At 42.9% G+C, this 15498-nt stretch overlaps 1 protein-coding gene across 3 annotated transcripts in view; it reads left to right on the top strand.

The window, feature by feature from the left end:
* Positions 1-15498, top strand: part of POLR3G (RNA polymerase III subunit G) — a 63874-nt gene that overhangs the window by 26950 nt on the left and 21426 nt on the right. For all 3 annotated transcript variants that reach the window (XM_075593042.1, XM_075593047.1, XM_075593054.1), the window contains 3 exons: positions 3952-4076; positions 5837-5966; positions 10582-10650. In XM_075593042.1, coding sequence (XP_075449157.1) covers positions 3957-4076; positions 5837-5966; positions 10582-10650 — 319 coding nt within the window. In that variant the 5' untranslated portion in view covers positions 3952-3956. The remainder of the gene's footprint in view (positions 1-3951; positions 4077-5836; positions 5967-10581; positions 10651-15498) is intronic.

Here is a 15498-nt window from a genome sequence, read left to right on the forward strand (position 1 = left end):
TCCGTCCCTACGCAGCACAGAGTGGCAGCAGACGCTCTCCCTGTTTCCCAGTGTGCCTAGCTAGAGCCTGTCCTGTTGACAGATCTGATCTCAGCAGCGCCTCCAAATGTAACGGTTTTTGTGAACCGGCCTGACCCACCCAATCTCACATTGGCCCCTGTGGTCTAACCGGTCTCCATTACAGTGTGATAGTGTCTGGTGGTGCACCTGTTGGCAACAGGACTCCTGAGTCTCCCGCATGATGGTGTGTGGGGAGAACCCGTCCAGACAGGCAGCTGAGGTAGTGTGCAGAGTCCTACCTAGTTCCAGTGCAGCGCCTCCACCTCATCAGGGTCCCTTCGGTCACTTGGGGATGGTCCTGGCGAGGAACTCCTCTGTGGTGCTCCTCTCTGTACAATCACTCCACACATGTACACGAGAGGGTTGGTAATCAAGAGCATCTTTATTGCGTGAGGTGGGCTAGCTGCCCCTCGCAGTAGTTTCTCTAGCCACTCATCATCATTCAGTGCTTCCCTTTGAAAGGTGTAATTCTCCTTTAATAGGGATTCCCTATCCCAGCCGGGATGTCCTTACTCTGTGCCAGGTCCCTGGACACAGTCTTCCTACTCAGCTACTATAACATAACTCTACTCTTCCCAGAACTCTGGCTGAACTACTCAGAACTCCTCCTCCACTTAGCAGAACTAACTTTTAGACACAGTGCTGTGCCTTATGTACACTCTGGGAGCTGACACACCTCTGACATCACTAACCATGGAGTCAGAGCCTGTGACCACTCCCATCCATACACAGGGCACCCCACCAGGGTGTGAGGGCAAACCTCCATAATTACTGCTGGCATGCCCACAACTTACCAGGCCTTACTGTCAGCAGGAGAGATGACTGTAGCCATTTTACATGACCGCTACACAATTATAACGCTTGGTTGAGCTTCATGGAGGTTTAGCAGTTACCGCTGGGATTTCTCTTCTGTTACTACTACTCACTGGATCGGCAGGAGCACACAGACCGCACTACAGCTGGGAAGACAGACCCAAACCAGCATTCTCTGTGAACTCACGGATTACAGCCAGCTGAGTCGGGCAACGCGCCGTGTGACACGGGGTCTGGTAAGGGTAGCAGTTTCTGTTTTTTCTTGACTTACTCGGCAGCATGTATTCTTATGTGTAGCCCTGTACTTCTAAGGCCTCGGACACGCTTACCGCTGGCGTGCTGAGGCTCAGGGAAAGCAAGTGCTTTCCCTGGCCTTGCGGTTGCTTACCGCAAGCGCTCTCAGCAGCCGTCAGGGGGCGGTCCGGGGGCAGGCGCGTCACTGGCCGGGGGCGGGCCAGTGACGTCACGGAGCTGGTTCGCCCTCATTGGGCGAACCGCTCACGTGACCGGCCAGTCTCACCGGCAAGCGGGGGAATTTTAAATTCCCCCAAGACCTGCGCTTCCGCAAGCGCGCGGAAGCGCAGGTGAGCCCCTACTAAAGCCGCTCTAATTGCGGCTGTAGGGGCTCAGTGCTGAGCGGGAGGGCGAGTCAGCACGCTTCCGCAAGCACGCAGGCAACATGGACGAGGCCTAACAGTTACCGCTTTATAGCCCCCACCCCGGTTAGTCCTTTACACGTGCGTTTTGTGTTGTACTCTTATTTATTTATTTCATTTACTGCTGACAGTGGTGGTCACCTCCGTTTATTGTACACAGGAACTCTAGGAAGTTTTTGTAGCATTGGAACCTTCGTGGGGTCAAACCCTTCTCTTTACCGTGTTCTGTGGTCTGGCTACATGTCTCGGTGTGGTGCATACCTGCTGGCAACAGGAGAGCCTAAGTCTCCCGCGATGACATGGGGGACAACAGGACAGGTTTCTGGGGTGGATGCCTTCGTTCTTCTAATGGTGCAGCGCCTCCATCTGTAGTAGGCCCCAGGTATACGGGGTGGAATCCCTACCGCAGAATCCCCTCCCAGGGATGAGAGATTCCATTCTCGCACAATAGCTCTTTTCTATAGCAGCAGCTCTTTATTTCTCTCTCTTAGCAGCAGCAGACAGGTACAGTCAGTATACACAGCCAGCTAGCTGTTCTCCTTTAGGATGTCCCTGCCTCCACTCTGGACCTAGGGCCATCCAGAGGGGGGATAGCTCTTCCCTTACCCCCTAAACAGGGTAAGAGGTATTTGGTCCACCTCCTAACTATACTGCTCAACTCCTCTCCTAACTAACTCACTGTCAACACAGACCAACAACTTGTGTTCTACACTTATCTGTGTGTGTCTCTAAATAGGAACTGACACTGCTCTTTGTAGATTCCAGTAGGCACCGCCCCTGTGTCTCTTGATTGGACACAGGGTCAGGTGACCTACCTTCACTGACTCAGTACAGTGTCAGAAGTAGGGAAAATCCATGATTACTCCTGGCACCTGCCCTTAACAGGGATTACACACAGGAGGAGGATAGAAATATAGCCCCTAATCTTACCAGGGCTACATATATTATTATAATTAATCCTATTGTTCAAATTCTTAAATTATTGTTACGCTGGGGGTAGCCAGTTTTCATAATAAAGGTGAAGACCGACTGGCTACTCCTGAAAACCGTGGGTCCCTGGTAGCTTAGAAGCACCATAAGCCAGGGACACTGTGTATGTGATACAAATATTTCCTGTACTGTAATAAACGTGGGAGTTTCAAGGGGGATATTTGGGTGAAAATGCATTTAAAGCCTGTGTAGGAGGTCGGGGGAATAAGTATTCATGTACTTTTACCCGACGAGCAGGCAGGCTCTGCGGGTACGCGAGTGAGTTACCTCTGGGCTACATAGTTTTCCGTAGACTCCTGGTTTTCAGCCACAAGTATCACAGTCCCATTTCCCCCCCACATGTATTATGGTCCCATAAGTTTTAATATGTTTTAAAAGTGTGTATTCATCTCTTCTATACAGACAGTCCTGGCAATCTAAATAGGATCCGGGATGTCTGCATAGAGATTGGGGATCAAAGAGGAGAAGGGAAGTCGAGAGGTGTTGAAACAGTTTGGTGGATGGGAAAGGGCGGAGTACAAGGCCCGGAGAACTAGGGCTCCCCGCGGGGAAGAAACTTGGTGGAGCCTGCTCCAGCGGGAGGCAATGGGCTGGCTGGGAGAAGCTGCTTGTAGGCACTGTTCCCATTGGTCAGTTCATATTTGCAGCTCGCCCGGCTTTTCGAGTCGGCCGACATGCCCCCCTTCCTCGGACCTAGCCAGCCAGTCGATCCCCCATTCTGATTGGATGGTAGAGTTAGGATCCATTCTCTGATTGGTCGCCAGTCTCCTTTCCATGTTAAACATAGGACAGTGAGGTCTGTAAGGAGACTGCCCGATCAGAGAACGAGACGATCTTGAGGCTGGGGTCGGTGATGCTCTGGCAGGCTTTTCAAAGTTGCTTTGTTGCAAGTAGCCGAGCAACTGGCTTCACTTTTACCCAGAGAAGCATGCCTAGCTGAGACCAAGTTTTAAAGATGTGGCAAAGTTCTTAGCGGATCATTAAGCGGGGAAAGCACTGCGGCTCTCCCGAAAAGAGTACCGCGTGTTCCTGGACATGAGTCGGACAGGTTAAGTGTTCCCGAAGCGAGCGCCCTGCATCTAGTTGAGGCTAGATATTCACCCTAGAGCCCCAGTTGTGTGATTTTTACCTGTATTTTGTGTTTCATTTGTCTGCAGGTTTCACCCGAATTAACCTCAAATTGATCCAGAATGGTTAAAAGTGTTAAAAGCACTGGTCTCCCGTGACAGTTGTTGTTGTTATTAGTGATTGCTATATAGTTCCAGCATGACCTGCTTTTATGTGTAATCCATAATAGAAATTACACTTTACTTCAGCAATTGCTTATTTCAAGTAAAGCTGACATCACATTTGTAACCACTTTTTGCCAGCATGGTTTACCTAATGCTTTGGCAGATCATTTCCTAATGGTTTTTCTCATCTCTCATTACAGGAGAAATGGCTGGCAGAGGAAGGGGAAGAGGGGGAGCCTCTTTTACATTTGACATTCAAGCAATTGGCTTCTCAAGAGGCGAATCTCTGCCAGATGCTCAACTGCAACCCCTGCCACTCTTTCCTGTAAGCAATACTGCACACTAGTTATTGTTTGTCTGTACTAAAAAAATCCAAGGACATGTTCTGATCCCAAAGAAAGTTGGATTCCTTGAAGTCTGGGGCAACACCACAATACATGGACGAATAGACAATATTGCACATCACCCTTTGAGATTATGTAGGGAGATGGGCACCCTTTGTATTTTAATTATTTAATTTATTAATATAGTTTCATTTTATATATTGATAATGTATTAATTACACAAACGTGTTTGGTTTTAAAATAAGTGTAAATACTGCATAGATACACATACTGCATTTAATTATCTTAGCATAGATGCTAAGGAATGCTTTATATACATGAGCCTCTAATTCCATCTCAGGGAGGATTATACTAAAATAAAATAAAAATCTGAGGAGGTGGCAGGAGGATCCTGATGGCCAAAAACAAGCAGTTGGGTTTAATGAACAGGCCAAGTTTGTACCAAAAGCCAGATGGGGTAAGAGAGTTTACAAATGATAATGAAAACTGATATCCCAACCCTACCATAGATACAAAGGCTGTGGCAAGAAACTGCACCAGATGTATAAAAAAAAAAATATTACTTTTAATGGCCATTTTTTTTCTTGATAAACATGGTGATTTGTTAAAAAAAAAAACAATTAAAAAATGCCCAAGAATTGCGCTTTTAATTTGATATAATGTATAGTGAAAATCTAATTTCCGATGGAATGCTTTTAGGAGATATTTGGGAAATAAATACTCATTCTGCAGTTTGGTTAGCCCACTAAAACATATGTGGCTTTTATAAGCAGGCTTCAGGAGGAGTGATTTTGGGGTCTGACATTAAATGCAACAAAAAAAATATAAACGCACAGCCCTTTCTTTTGTTCATTTAATGCTACATAAGGGATTCCCATTATAATTAACTATTTTTTTTTTCTAAATTCTATTTAACATGATGCATAAAACCTGCAGTGCAATATTATTCAAGCAATCATTCATTAGTATAGATTCCTGACACACTTGCTTAAAGAAGCATATCAGTAGCACTGTGGCTAATACTATACACGATACATAAAGCTTGGCCCCCTGCAGACGCACTTACCAGAATGCCCTCCCACTGTCTGTGTACGTTCTCCCTAACAATTAGATTGTAAGCTCTTTGGAGCAGGGACTCCTCTTCCACAATGTTACTTTTATGTCTGAAGCACTTATTCCCATGATCTGTTGTTTGTTATTTATATGATTTCTCACGTGTGAAGCGCTATGTACATTAATGGCGCTATGTAAATAAAGACATACATAATTTATGCAGCATTAAATGAACAAGAGTGAGATTTAAGTCATATACTGTACATTGGGAACTGAAGTCAAGCAAAGAGTAACTTTAAGCCTAGTGAGTTTTTCATTCCAGAATGTGTAAACCATTATTTAAACAAGTGTGAGAGTGAGAGCTATTTGTCCGTTTAGAAAATCAGGTCTGTGGCCTATTATCAATGTTGCTTCCAATGTTTTAAATGAAAGACCTTTAATAAATAAGAATATAGATGCAATCAATCATGGCTTAAGAAAAAGCCCCACAGCAGATTGAGGAGCAACGCTCATTTCTATAAAATACACCATGTTAACAAATAGAAATTTAACTCATTGGCTCATTTTCTAATTTACCGGTTATTCACATGTTGTATTTTTATGTTTGTGAATGAGCCTAACAACCAAATAATTTCTGCATCTGTACAAAATGTTCACCTGGGCTTCTATGTTTCCATTTTTTTTTCAGTCCACAGATTACAAACCTGTACCAACAAAAACAGGGGAGGATCAGGATTATATGATTGCATTAAAACAAGAGTTACGAAAAACCATGAGAAAACTACCATACTATGTTGGCAAAGAAGCAGAAAAACTAAGTATGTACCAATTTCGCAATAATTAACAGTATGTAGCAGACATTATTTCACTGGTAATGCAATCGGATGCGTTAACAATACTGCAATATTTATCGCAAAAAATACTGCAGCAACTTAGAAAATAATGCTAATGTGTGTGTGTGTGTGTCCTTTAAAACACACGCAGTACTTTCGAGTAATTTCTTGTGATAACCAGCCTTAAGCGGAGTAATAAAACCTGCTACATCTCTACTGCTATAAAAAGCCCCATTTGGAAGATTGCCCCTGTGACGGTAGGGGCAGCCTGGCACAGCACATTTAAGCTTGCTGGTTGCCCCCACCCATCAAGATGGCGACCTATGTTGCAGGTCAAAATGGCCATCTACGTACATCCAAAATAGCTGGTAACCCTGTTGTTATGATTTCCCTCTGTTAGTTTGCTGTTGAAACAGTTTATTTTGTATTTGTGAATCACTGTGTATTTTTGGGGGATTCATTGTGGGCTGGGCCCATAACTCAGCGATGCTAGTATACAATGAATACCGGGACGATACGTTGGATTGGACCAGGTACAGTGTTGGGAGACAAAGGGGAGTTGGGGCTGAAACCTGGGAGCGATGCCGGAGTCCTAGCCCCGTCGGTTGGTTCCCTATTAGACAGTTAATATTTCCCTCTCCCTGGGGTTTTGCCCTTTGGGGCCGTTCTACAGCACTGTCGGAGACCCCAGTCTTGATTGATCAGTTCAGGACGAGCCCTCGTCCTCTGATTGGCTCAACGAAGACAATCTCTTCACTGATTGTAGGGTTTGAGGGAACCAGTCCCAGAATCAGGGCTCAATTGCACCATGACATCAGCGTGTTAATATTTACAAGAAATCACCCGTTAGGGATTAAGCTATGATAAGAGCTATGTGAGACTAGCTATAAACCTGTATATCTTGAACTCCAGTCAGTAAAGCAATGCAACAGTGTCTATGGGGTGGTGACAGACCTATATATATACCATAATGGTCATGCCTACCCTCCCAATAAAACAATCTGCATGAATAACCTGTCAGTTTGGAGTGAACAGGTGAGTACTCACAATATAGCAGCTTGTCCCTGGGTGGTGCGTGCCTCACGCCAGCAAAGTAGGTAGGATAGATGTCCCATAGGGTCCAAAAAACGGATCACAGCAGTTTCAAAGAGTGGGGCCACAAACCAGAAAAAACGTTAAAAATAATTTATTAAATGACAAGTGAGGGGTACAGGATAACTCTGACGCGTTTCGGGAACAAATCCCTTTGACAAAGGGACTTGTTCCCGAAACGCGTCAGAGTTATCCTGTACCCCTCACTTGTCATTTAATAAATTATTTTTAACGTTTTTTCTGGTTTGTGGCCCCACTCTTTGAAACTGCTGTGCTCCGTTTTTTGGAAGCTATGGGACATTTATCCTATCTCTTTGCTGATTGATTGGTCGGTACGTGATTTTCCATGCTTTCAGTTTGAAGCCGGGGTTCTATGTAAGCCGATGCTGATCTGAGTTCCAGAGTCATTTGTGGTTAGTCTCTGGGTCAAGTGCACCACCTAGCAAGCTAGGAGTCCCCCGTAACCACTTGTCTTGGTAAGTTCTGACCGTGTTAAGCATCTGTGTTGCTCCCTGTTGGCTTCGGACAAAAAAAACCCTTGTTTTATTTAACTCCTACATGCTGGCTAGTGATTGTGATCCCAATGTAATTGTCTGGTCTCCCGTGACAGCCTCAGGAAGTCACTTCATTTAATAGTTAATAATAACAGTTTAATATTTAAAAATGTGCTGATGTTCTCTATCTACAAATTAATTTGTAGATAGAACAGAATGGGGACAGGGTAGTCTGGGAGACCCATTGTAATATTTCATGTTTCTTTTATAATGATATATCTAATAAGGGTTGTGTGTAAGTATGAAAGTACCAAAAGGGAATGTTGTCCAAAGCCTGTATGTATAAAGTACAGCAAGAAAATCTAGACCCCGTGTGTGTGTGTGTGTGTGTGTGTGTGTGTGTGTGTGTGTGTGTGTGTGTGTGTGTGTGTGTGTGTGTGTGTGTGTGTGTGTGTGTGTGTGTGTTCACTTATTTTATGCTCTCTGATTTATCAACCTAAATGTAAATACACAGCAGGCTTCTGCTAGGAACTATCACAGTAAAGGTGAATCACCCTTTGTGAAGTCATCCTTCTTCTTTTCCCCCTTAATTTATCCCCAAACCACATCTGTCTGCCCCATTTCACATTTAATTCACTCTGCTTTATTGTATGTTGGGTAAGATAACAACACGTATTGTGTTGCAGAAAGATGAAACTATTGGAAGCGCATACCTCATCAAAACACAAGTTAGTATTAACAATTGACATCAACTTTTTTTAATAAACAAAAGTGGCGCATTTTGCCCACAGAGAGAGATGCAGCTTTTGCCAACCTCTCGCTTTCTCCCTCTCCTCTTTGACACATACTAAAACAGTTGGGAATGAACTATGAGTCATAACCTTTGGGAATTAACTACATGGATGAATGAGGCCTAATCTGACTCTTGACATACTGAAAATGTGCATTACTGTATTTTAGGACCATGGGAATTGATACTGGCAAAGGAAGGGGCTGCAGAGCATGAATACGAGCTAGTCATATACCTGCTTTATTGAAGAGAGATATGGTTTGAACGACCAGAGTTGGGCACAGCATTGAGCCTCATGTGCATTAATACGTTTAAAAACCTTTATGTAGACTGGTACGCTATGGCCTTTTTCATATTTGGAGTTCTAAGCATAACACTTTAGTGAAACTGGACGAAAAGACACTTGGGTATTAACCCGTTGAGTACCGAGTCTCCTGAACCGCAGCACTATTGAGTCTGCATTTGTCCCATAAAACTTGGAGCTGACACCACTGATAAGTAAGCTGTACAATCATTAGTGAGGAAAGCAGTGATAATGCAGGCAGTGGGCTGGTCAATCCATAGAGATACAGCGGAGCCTCTTCAAAGAAAAGACCCCACAGTAAATCACAGTGCGGTGCCAAGTAGCCTCACAACTGCCTAATACATGACTGCATATATACTTGTGTACTCACGACACCCGTTCTGCACTGTAGCTACAAGAACGCTCCGGTGGCCATCTCTGTTCCTCGTGGTGTCGGCGTGCTCCTATCCGGATATGACGTGTAAGAGGGAGGATCTGGTAACCGCGGTCACAGCACTCCACACAACCAACGCTTGGAAAATTCAAAAAACTTTATTAAGCTCCACAGTGAGCATACATAGCACCACTCAGTGGTGCTATGTATGCTCACTGTGGAGCTTAATAAAGTTTTTTGAATTTTCCAAGCGTTGGTTGTGTGGAGTGCTGTGACCGCGGTTACCAGATCCTCCCTTTTAGTGAAACTGGGCCTAAATTGCAGATTAAGCTTTCAAATACCATTAGGTAGTATGTTTTCTGAGCTAGAAAAAGTGTTACATTTCAGCTGCTTGAAACTGCAGATGGCAAGTGGATTATACAGTAGGGACACTGGTTATATCAGAGGTGGCCAACTCCAGTCTTCAAAAGACACCAACAGGGGAGGGTATCCCTGCTTCGGCACAGGTGGCTCAATCGAAGACCTGGGAGAGATGGAGAAATAGATATATTGATAGATACATACTGTGATGCCCACACCACGTTGCAATCTCTTTTATCCCAATTTAAGGCCGGAAACACTGTGTTTTCTATGCAGGGGTTTATTTACAGGGATTAAATCAAATACCAACAGGCCCTCACTAACTGCATGGCCAGCTAAGCTGGTTCCCAAGCCAAAACATGCCCTGGCATATGCAACAATGTAACAGTCTCTGCATACAAAAGTAAGGGTTTTGCTTATCTTGGTGCTTATGGAGAAGACGTCCCTGCTTCAGCACGGTCTTGCGTCCTTTCATTCTTAGGGGAACTCGCCCCCACCTGAGCCCAGAGAAACTCTCCTCTGCAGATCCTATTTAACAAGCTTCCGCAGCTGGGGAGCACTTCTATCTCCCCCTTCTCTGGGGAAAACAGTCTCTCAGTATGACAGCTTTCAGTCAGTCTTTTCAGACACTTCCTTGTTCAGACAGGCTGATTAACTCCATTAGTTAGCAGCTGCTGCAGGCTTCTCTTTGAGGAATTAACGCTCTGTGGACTGGAAAGCACACTTACTTCAATGTTCCAGCCCCAGAGGACAATGGTATCACAATGCATACATCATTTTGTTTAAATAAAACCACTACTAAAATCAATCTACTCTTGGACATAAAGATGTAGCCAGTGTTATTGCACAGACTGGCCACATCATTTTGATAACTGAAGTTACCATTTGTTTGAATGGAGCCGCATCACATTTGACATGTCAAATCTGAAAATATTGCTGCAGCTTTGACGCAATGCATTGCATCAACAGAAGCAATAATATTGGCTACACCTGTACCTGTTATCACACTGTCGGCTACTGCTGTGTGTACTAATGCACGAGCACCACTGTAGGTAACATTATGTTCATTAAATATTGCAGCACTTCTTTCACAGATGACAAACCTTGCATTAGCATGTTTCTTTTCATGAAGGGGGCAGGCTGCCTACAGTATTTTACTTGCAACTACAATTTACTTCTGTTTTTAGGAATTGAAAGGTACAGCACAAAGTATGAAATCGAAGCTGAGAAGAAACTACTTCTGCAATGGACACCAGGTAATGTAATGGGAACGGGGGGCGATATACAGCACACTGATTGAGATAAATGTATGAAGTTGCAGGGTGCACGGAACAAAAGGGGACCCTTATTCCCCTCTATAGTACTAACACATCTATGCAAGTACCAGCACTCACTGTCTAATAGCTAAATTATGAAAACAAATGTCATGCAGATAATATATTTAATAACACTATAAACAAACCGGAATTAAATCAAATGTGTTTGCAAAAACCAGTGTCACAATGGGAATGTCACAAAGTGAGGGGTGGGGAGAAAAAAGGAGAAGGGGAAAAAAACATGATGAAACACAAGGAAAATACACAAAAAAAGGAGAACGGAAAGTATACATAGTTACATAGTAACATAGTAGATGAGGTTGAAAAAAGAGTTCCGTCCATCAAGTTCAACCTATGCTAAATTTAGACAACAGATACTTTATCCTATATCTATACTTATTGATCCAGAGGAAGGCAAACAAAAAACCCCATTAAGGGGAAAAATTAATTCCTTCCTGACTCCAAGAATTGGCAATCGGATTAATCCCTGGATCAACATCCTTCCCATGTATACTTATTTGGTATATCCCTGTATACCTTTCCCATCTAAAAAGATGTCCAACCTTTTTTTGAACAAATCTATTGAATCTGCCATCACAGTCTCCATGGGTAATGAATTCCACATTTTAACTGCCCTTACTGTAAAGAACCCTTTCCTTTGTTGCTGGTGAAATTTCCTTTCCTCCAACCTTAATTGATGGCCCGAGTCCTTTGTACTGCCCGTGGGATGAATAGTTCTTTTGAAAGCTCCTTGTATTGTCCCTGAATATATTTGTATATAGTTATCATATCCCCTCTTAGACGCCTCTTTTCTAATGTAAATAAATCTAATTTAGCTAGCCTCTCCTCATAAGTTAGAATGTCCGTCCCCTTTATTAATTTGGTGGCTCTTCTCTGCACTCTCTCTAGTTCCATAATGTATTTTCTTAGGATTGGTGCCCAAAATTGTACTCTTACTAATGCTTTGTAAAGGGGCATAATTATGTTTACTTCCCTTCCATCCATTGCCCGTTTGATGCAAGATAAGATCTTGTTTGCCTTTGCAGCTACTGCATGACATTGGGCACTATTGCTAAGCCTGCTGTCTACAAGCACTCCTAAATCCTTCTCCATAAAGGATTCCCCCAATATATCTCCATTTAATTTGTAAGTCGCCTTTTTATTCTTGTATCCCAAATGCATAACCTTACATTTATCTGTATTAAACCTCATCTGCCATTTACCTGCACACGTTTCCAGTCTCTCCAAGTCCTTCTGAAGAGAAATTACATCCTGCTCTGATTCTATTACCTTACTCAATTTAGTATCATCAGCAAAGATAGAGACTTTGCTCTCGATCCCAACCTCAAGGTCATTAATAAACAAGTTAAAAAGCAGGATTCCCAGTACCGATCCCTGAGGTACTCCACTCACGACTTTAGCCCAACCTGAAAAAGTTCCATTTATGACAACCCTCTGTTGTCTGTCCTTTAACCAGTTTTCAATCCAGGTGCATATATTATTACTGAGTCCAACTTTCTTTATTTTGTACACCAACCTCTTGTGTGAAACTGTATCAAAAGCCTTTGCAAAATCTAAGTAGACCACATCAACGGCATTACCCTGGTCTAGATTCCTACTTACCTCCTCAAAGAAACAAATAAAGTTAGTTTGGCAAGATCTATCCTTCATAAATCCATGCTGACTATTACTAATAATTTTATTTTCCATTAGGTATTCCTGAATATTATCCCGTATTAAACCTTCAAGTAGTTTCCCTACTATTGAAGTCAGGCTTACAGGTCTGTAATTTCCCGGTTGTGATCTAGCTCCCTTTTTAAATATAGGCACCACATCTGCTTTACGCCAATCTTGTGGTACTGAGCCTGTGGAAATGGAGTCATTGAATATTAAATATAATGGTTTTGCTATTACTAAGCTTTACGCCTTGAGAACTCTTGGATGTATGCCATCGGGGCTAGGTGCCTTATTAACTTTAATTTTTTCAAGTCGCTTATGAACTTCTTCCTCAGTTAACCAATTGTTCATTAATTTGGAGGTTGTGGCTTCCTCCTGTGGCACTACTATTGAACTTGATTCTTCCCTGGTATATACAGAGGCAAAGAATTTGTTTAATACCTCAGCTTTTTCCTCATCTCCAATAATCTGCCTACCCATCTCACACTGAAAGGGTCCTATATTTTCTTTTCTCAATTTTTGTTATTAAGGTACTTAAAGAATTTTTTAGGGTTGACCTTACTTTCTATTGCAATCCTTTTTTCATTATCCATTTTTGCTAATTTGATTGCCCTTTTGCAATTTTTGTTACATTCCTTATAATTCTGATACGATGTCTCTGTCCCTTCTGACTTAAAGAATCTAAACGCCTTCTTCTTCTTGTCCATTTCCTCCCCTACCTGTTTATTTAGCCACATTGGTTTTCACTTATTTCTTTTATACTTATTACCCAAGGGTATACACTGATAAGTGTGCTTTTATAACTATGTTTTAAAGACTGCCCATTTATCTTCTACATTTTCCCTGCAAAAACATCATCCCATTGTATTACTACTAGATTAGACCTCAGTTTATTAAAATCTGCCTTTCCAAAGTTGAAGGTCTTTGTTGTACCCAAGTAATCTGTTTTGTTTATTTCAAATGAGACCATGTTATGATCACTGTTACCCAAATGTTCCAGGACTTGAATATTTGTTATTACTTCTACATTGTTTGATATGACCAAATCCAGAACTGCCCCTCTCCTGGTTGGTTCCTCAATAATTTGGGTCATATAATTGTTTTTAAGCACCCCCAAAAACCTGTTCCCTTTTGTTGTAACGCTAATCTCATTGCCCCAGTCTATGTCTGGATAATTAAAATCCCCCATTATGCAAACATGACCCAGTTTTGATGCCTTCTCCATTTGTAAAAGTATTTTAGCTTCCTTAATCTCACAGATATTTGGTGGTTTATAGCATATTCCCACAAACATTTTCTTTATACTTTTACCTCCACTGCTAATTTCTATCCACAAAGTCTCTACATTTTCATCATTCCCTTCATAGACATCATCCCTTATAATAGGTTTTAGATCCGGTTTAACATATAAACATACTCCACCTCCCCTTCTATTTGTTTGATCCTTCCGAAAAAGAGAATAACCCTCTAAATTAACTGTCCAGTCATGAGTTTCATCCCACCATGTTTCAGTAATGCCTATGATATCATACTGCTCCCTTGCAGCTATTAATTCAAGCTCCCCCATTTTATCTGTCAGGCTTCTTGCATTAGCAAGCATGCATTTCAGTTTTTTTCAGCCTGTACTATTATCTTATCTGCTCCTTCCTTTCTGCGCCCACTTGGTTTAGTCTTTAGAAGTTTTCTAGTATTATCTGTATTTACTATGGGTGTCTAACTGCTTGTCAAACTTGCACTTGCCTCCATTCTACCTCCATACCACCTTGTATCCTCATCTATTCCATTTAGTTCATTATCTGTTTCATTCCCCTCCCCCCTCCATCCTAGTTTAAAATTTCCTCCAACCTTTTTAGCATTCTCCCCCCTAGCACAGAAGATCCCTCTTCATTGAGGTGCAATCCGTCCCTAGAATATAGATGGTACCTCTCAGAAAAGGAGTCCCAGTGCTCTAAAAACCCAAACCCCTCCTTCCTGCACCACTTTCTTAGCCATGCATTAACCTCCCTGATCTCGGACTGTCTCCCTGTGGTAGCGCGTGGCACTGGTAGTATTTCAGTAAATACTACCTTGGAGGTCCTTGCCTTAAGCTTTTGGCCTAGATCCCTGTAATCATTGTTTAGGACTCTCCATCTTTCTCTAACTTTGTCATTGGTGCCAACATGTACCAAGACCGCCCGGTCAATCCCAGCCCCCCCCCAACAATCTGTCTTCCCGATCCGCATTGTGCCGAACCCGAGCACCCGGGAGACAACAAACTGTTCGGTTCATGCGGTCCTGGCAACAGATTACCCTATCTACCTTCCTAATAATGGAGTCCCCTATCACCACAATCTTTCTTTGTATCTGAGCATCCTGAGTTCCCTCTGTGCTGGAGGAACTATTCCCCTGGCTGCTAGAGGAATTAGTCTCCCCCAGCCTTGCCATTTCTGCCCCAACATTCCCAATATCTTCACTCAACATGGCAAATCTATTGGGATGTGTCAGCTCAGAAATGACCTGCCTCTCCCTATTGCCCCTGCTTCCCCTTCTAACTGTCACCCAGCTACCTACCTGCTCCTCACTAACAGCAATCAAGCTACCTACCTGCTCCTCACTAACAGCGCCACCATCTGCACCACTAGTCGAAGCAAGGGCCTGCTCAGTGAGCTCTAATTCCCTTTCAAGATTGCCAATGTCCCTCAATATTGAAAGTTGCCTCTTAAGATCAGCAATCTCTGACTCCAAAGAGACCACCCGCTCACACTTTTCACAGCGGTATGCTCCTTGGAACAGCTGCTCCAAGTGCACATACATGTGGCAAGATGTGCATTGAGTGGCATTTTCAATCCTGCTCATTCTAGCAACTATGAAGTTTAGAAGTACTAAAAGTAAACTGTACTTCAATAACTATACCTTGTTTAACCGCTTCCTTCTTCAAACTGCTTCTTGTTCTAACTGCACACACTTTAAACAACCAGCACTTCAATTCAACCACACATATCAGTCAGTACACGCAAGCTCTGGATTCGTTAGAAGCCTCTGTTTAAATAGGGACACCCACCAGGTGTGTTAGGTTATCAATTAACTAACCCCACCCACTTCAGGTGTGTTAGGCCAGCCAATTAACCAACC

The sequence above is a fragment of the Ascaphus truei genome, chromosome 1 (assembly GCF_040206685.1).
Source record: "Ascaphus truei isolate aAscTru1 chromosome 1, aAscTru1.hap1, whole genome shotgun sequence".
Classification (NCBI taxonomy): domain Eukaryota; kingdom Metazoa; phylum Chordata; class Amphibia; order Anura; family Ascaphidae; genus Ascaphus; species Ascaphus truei.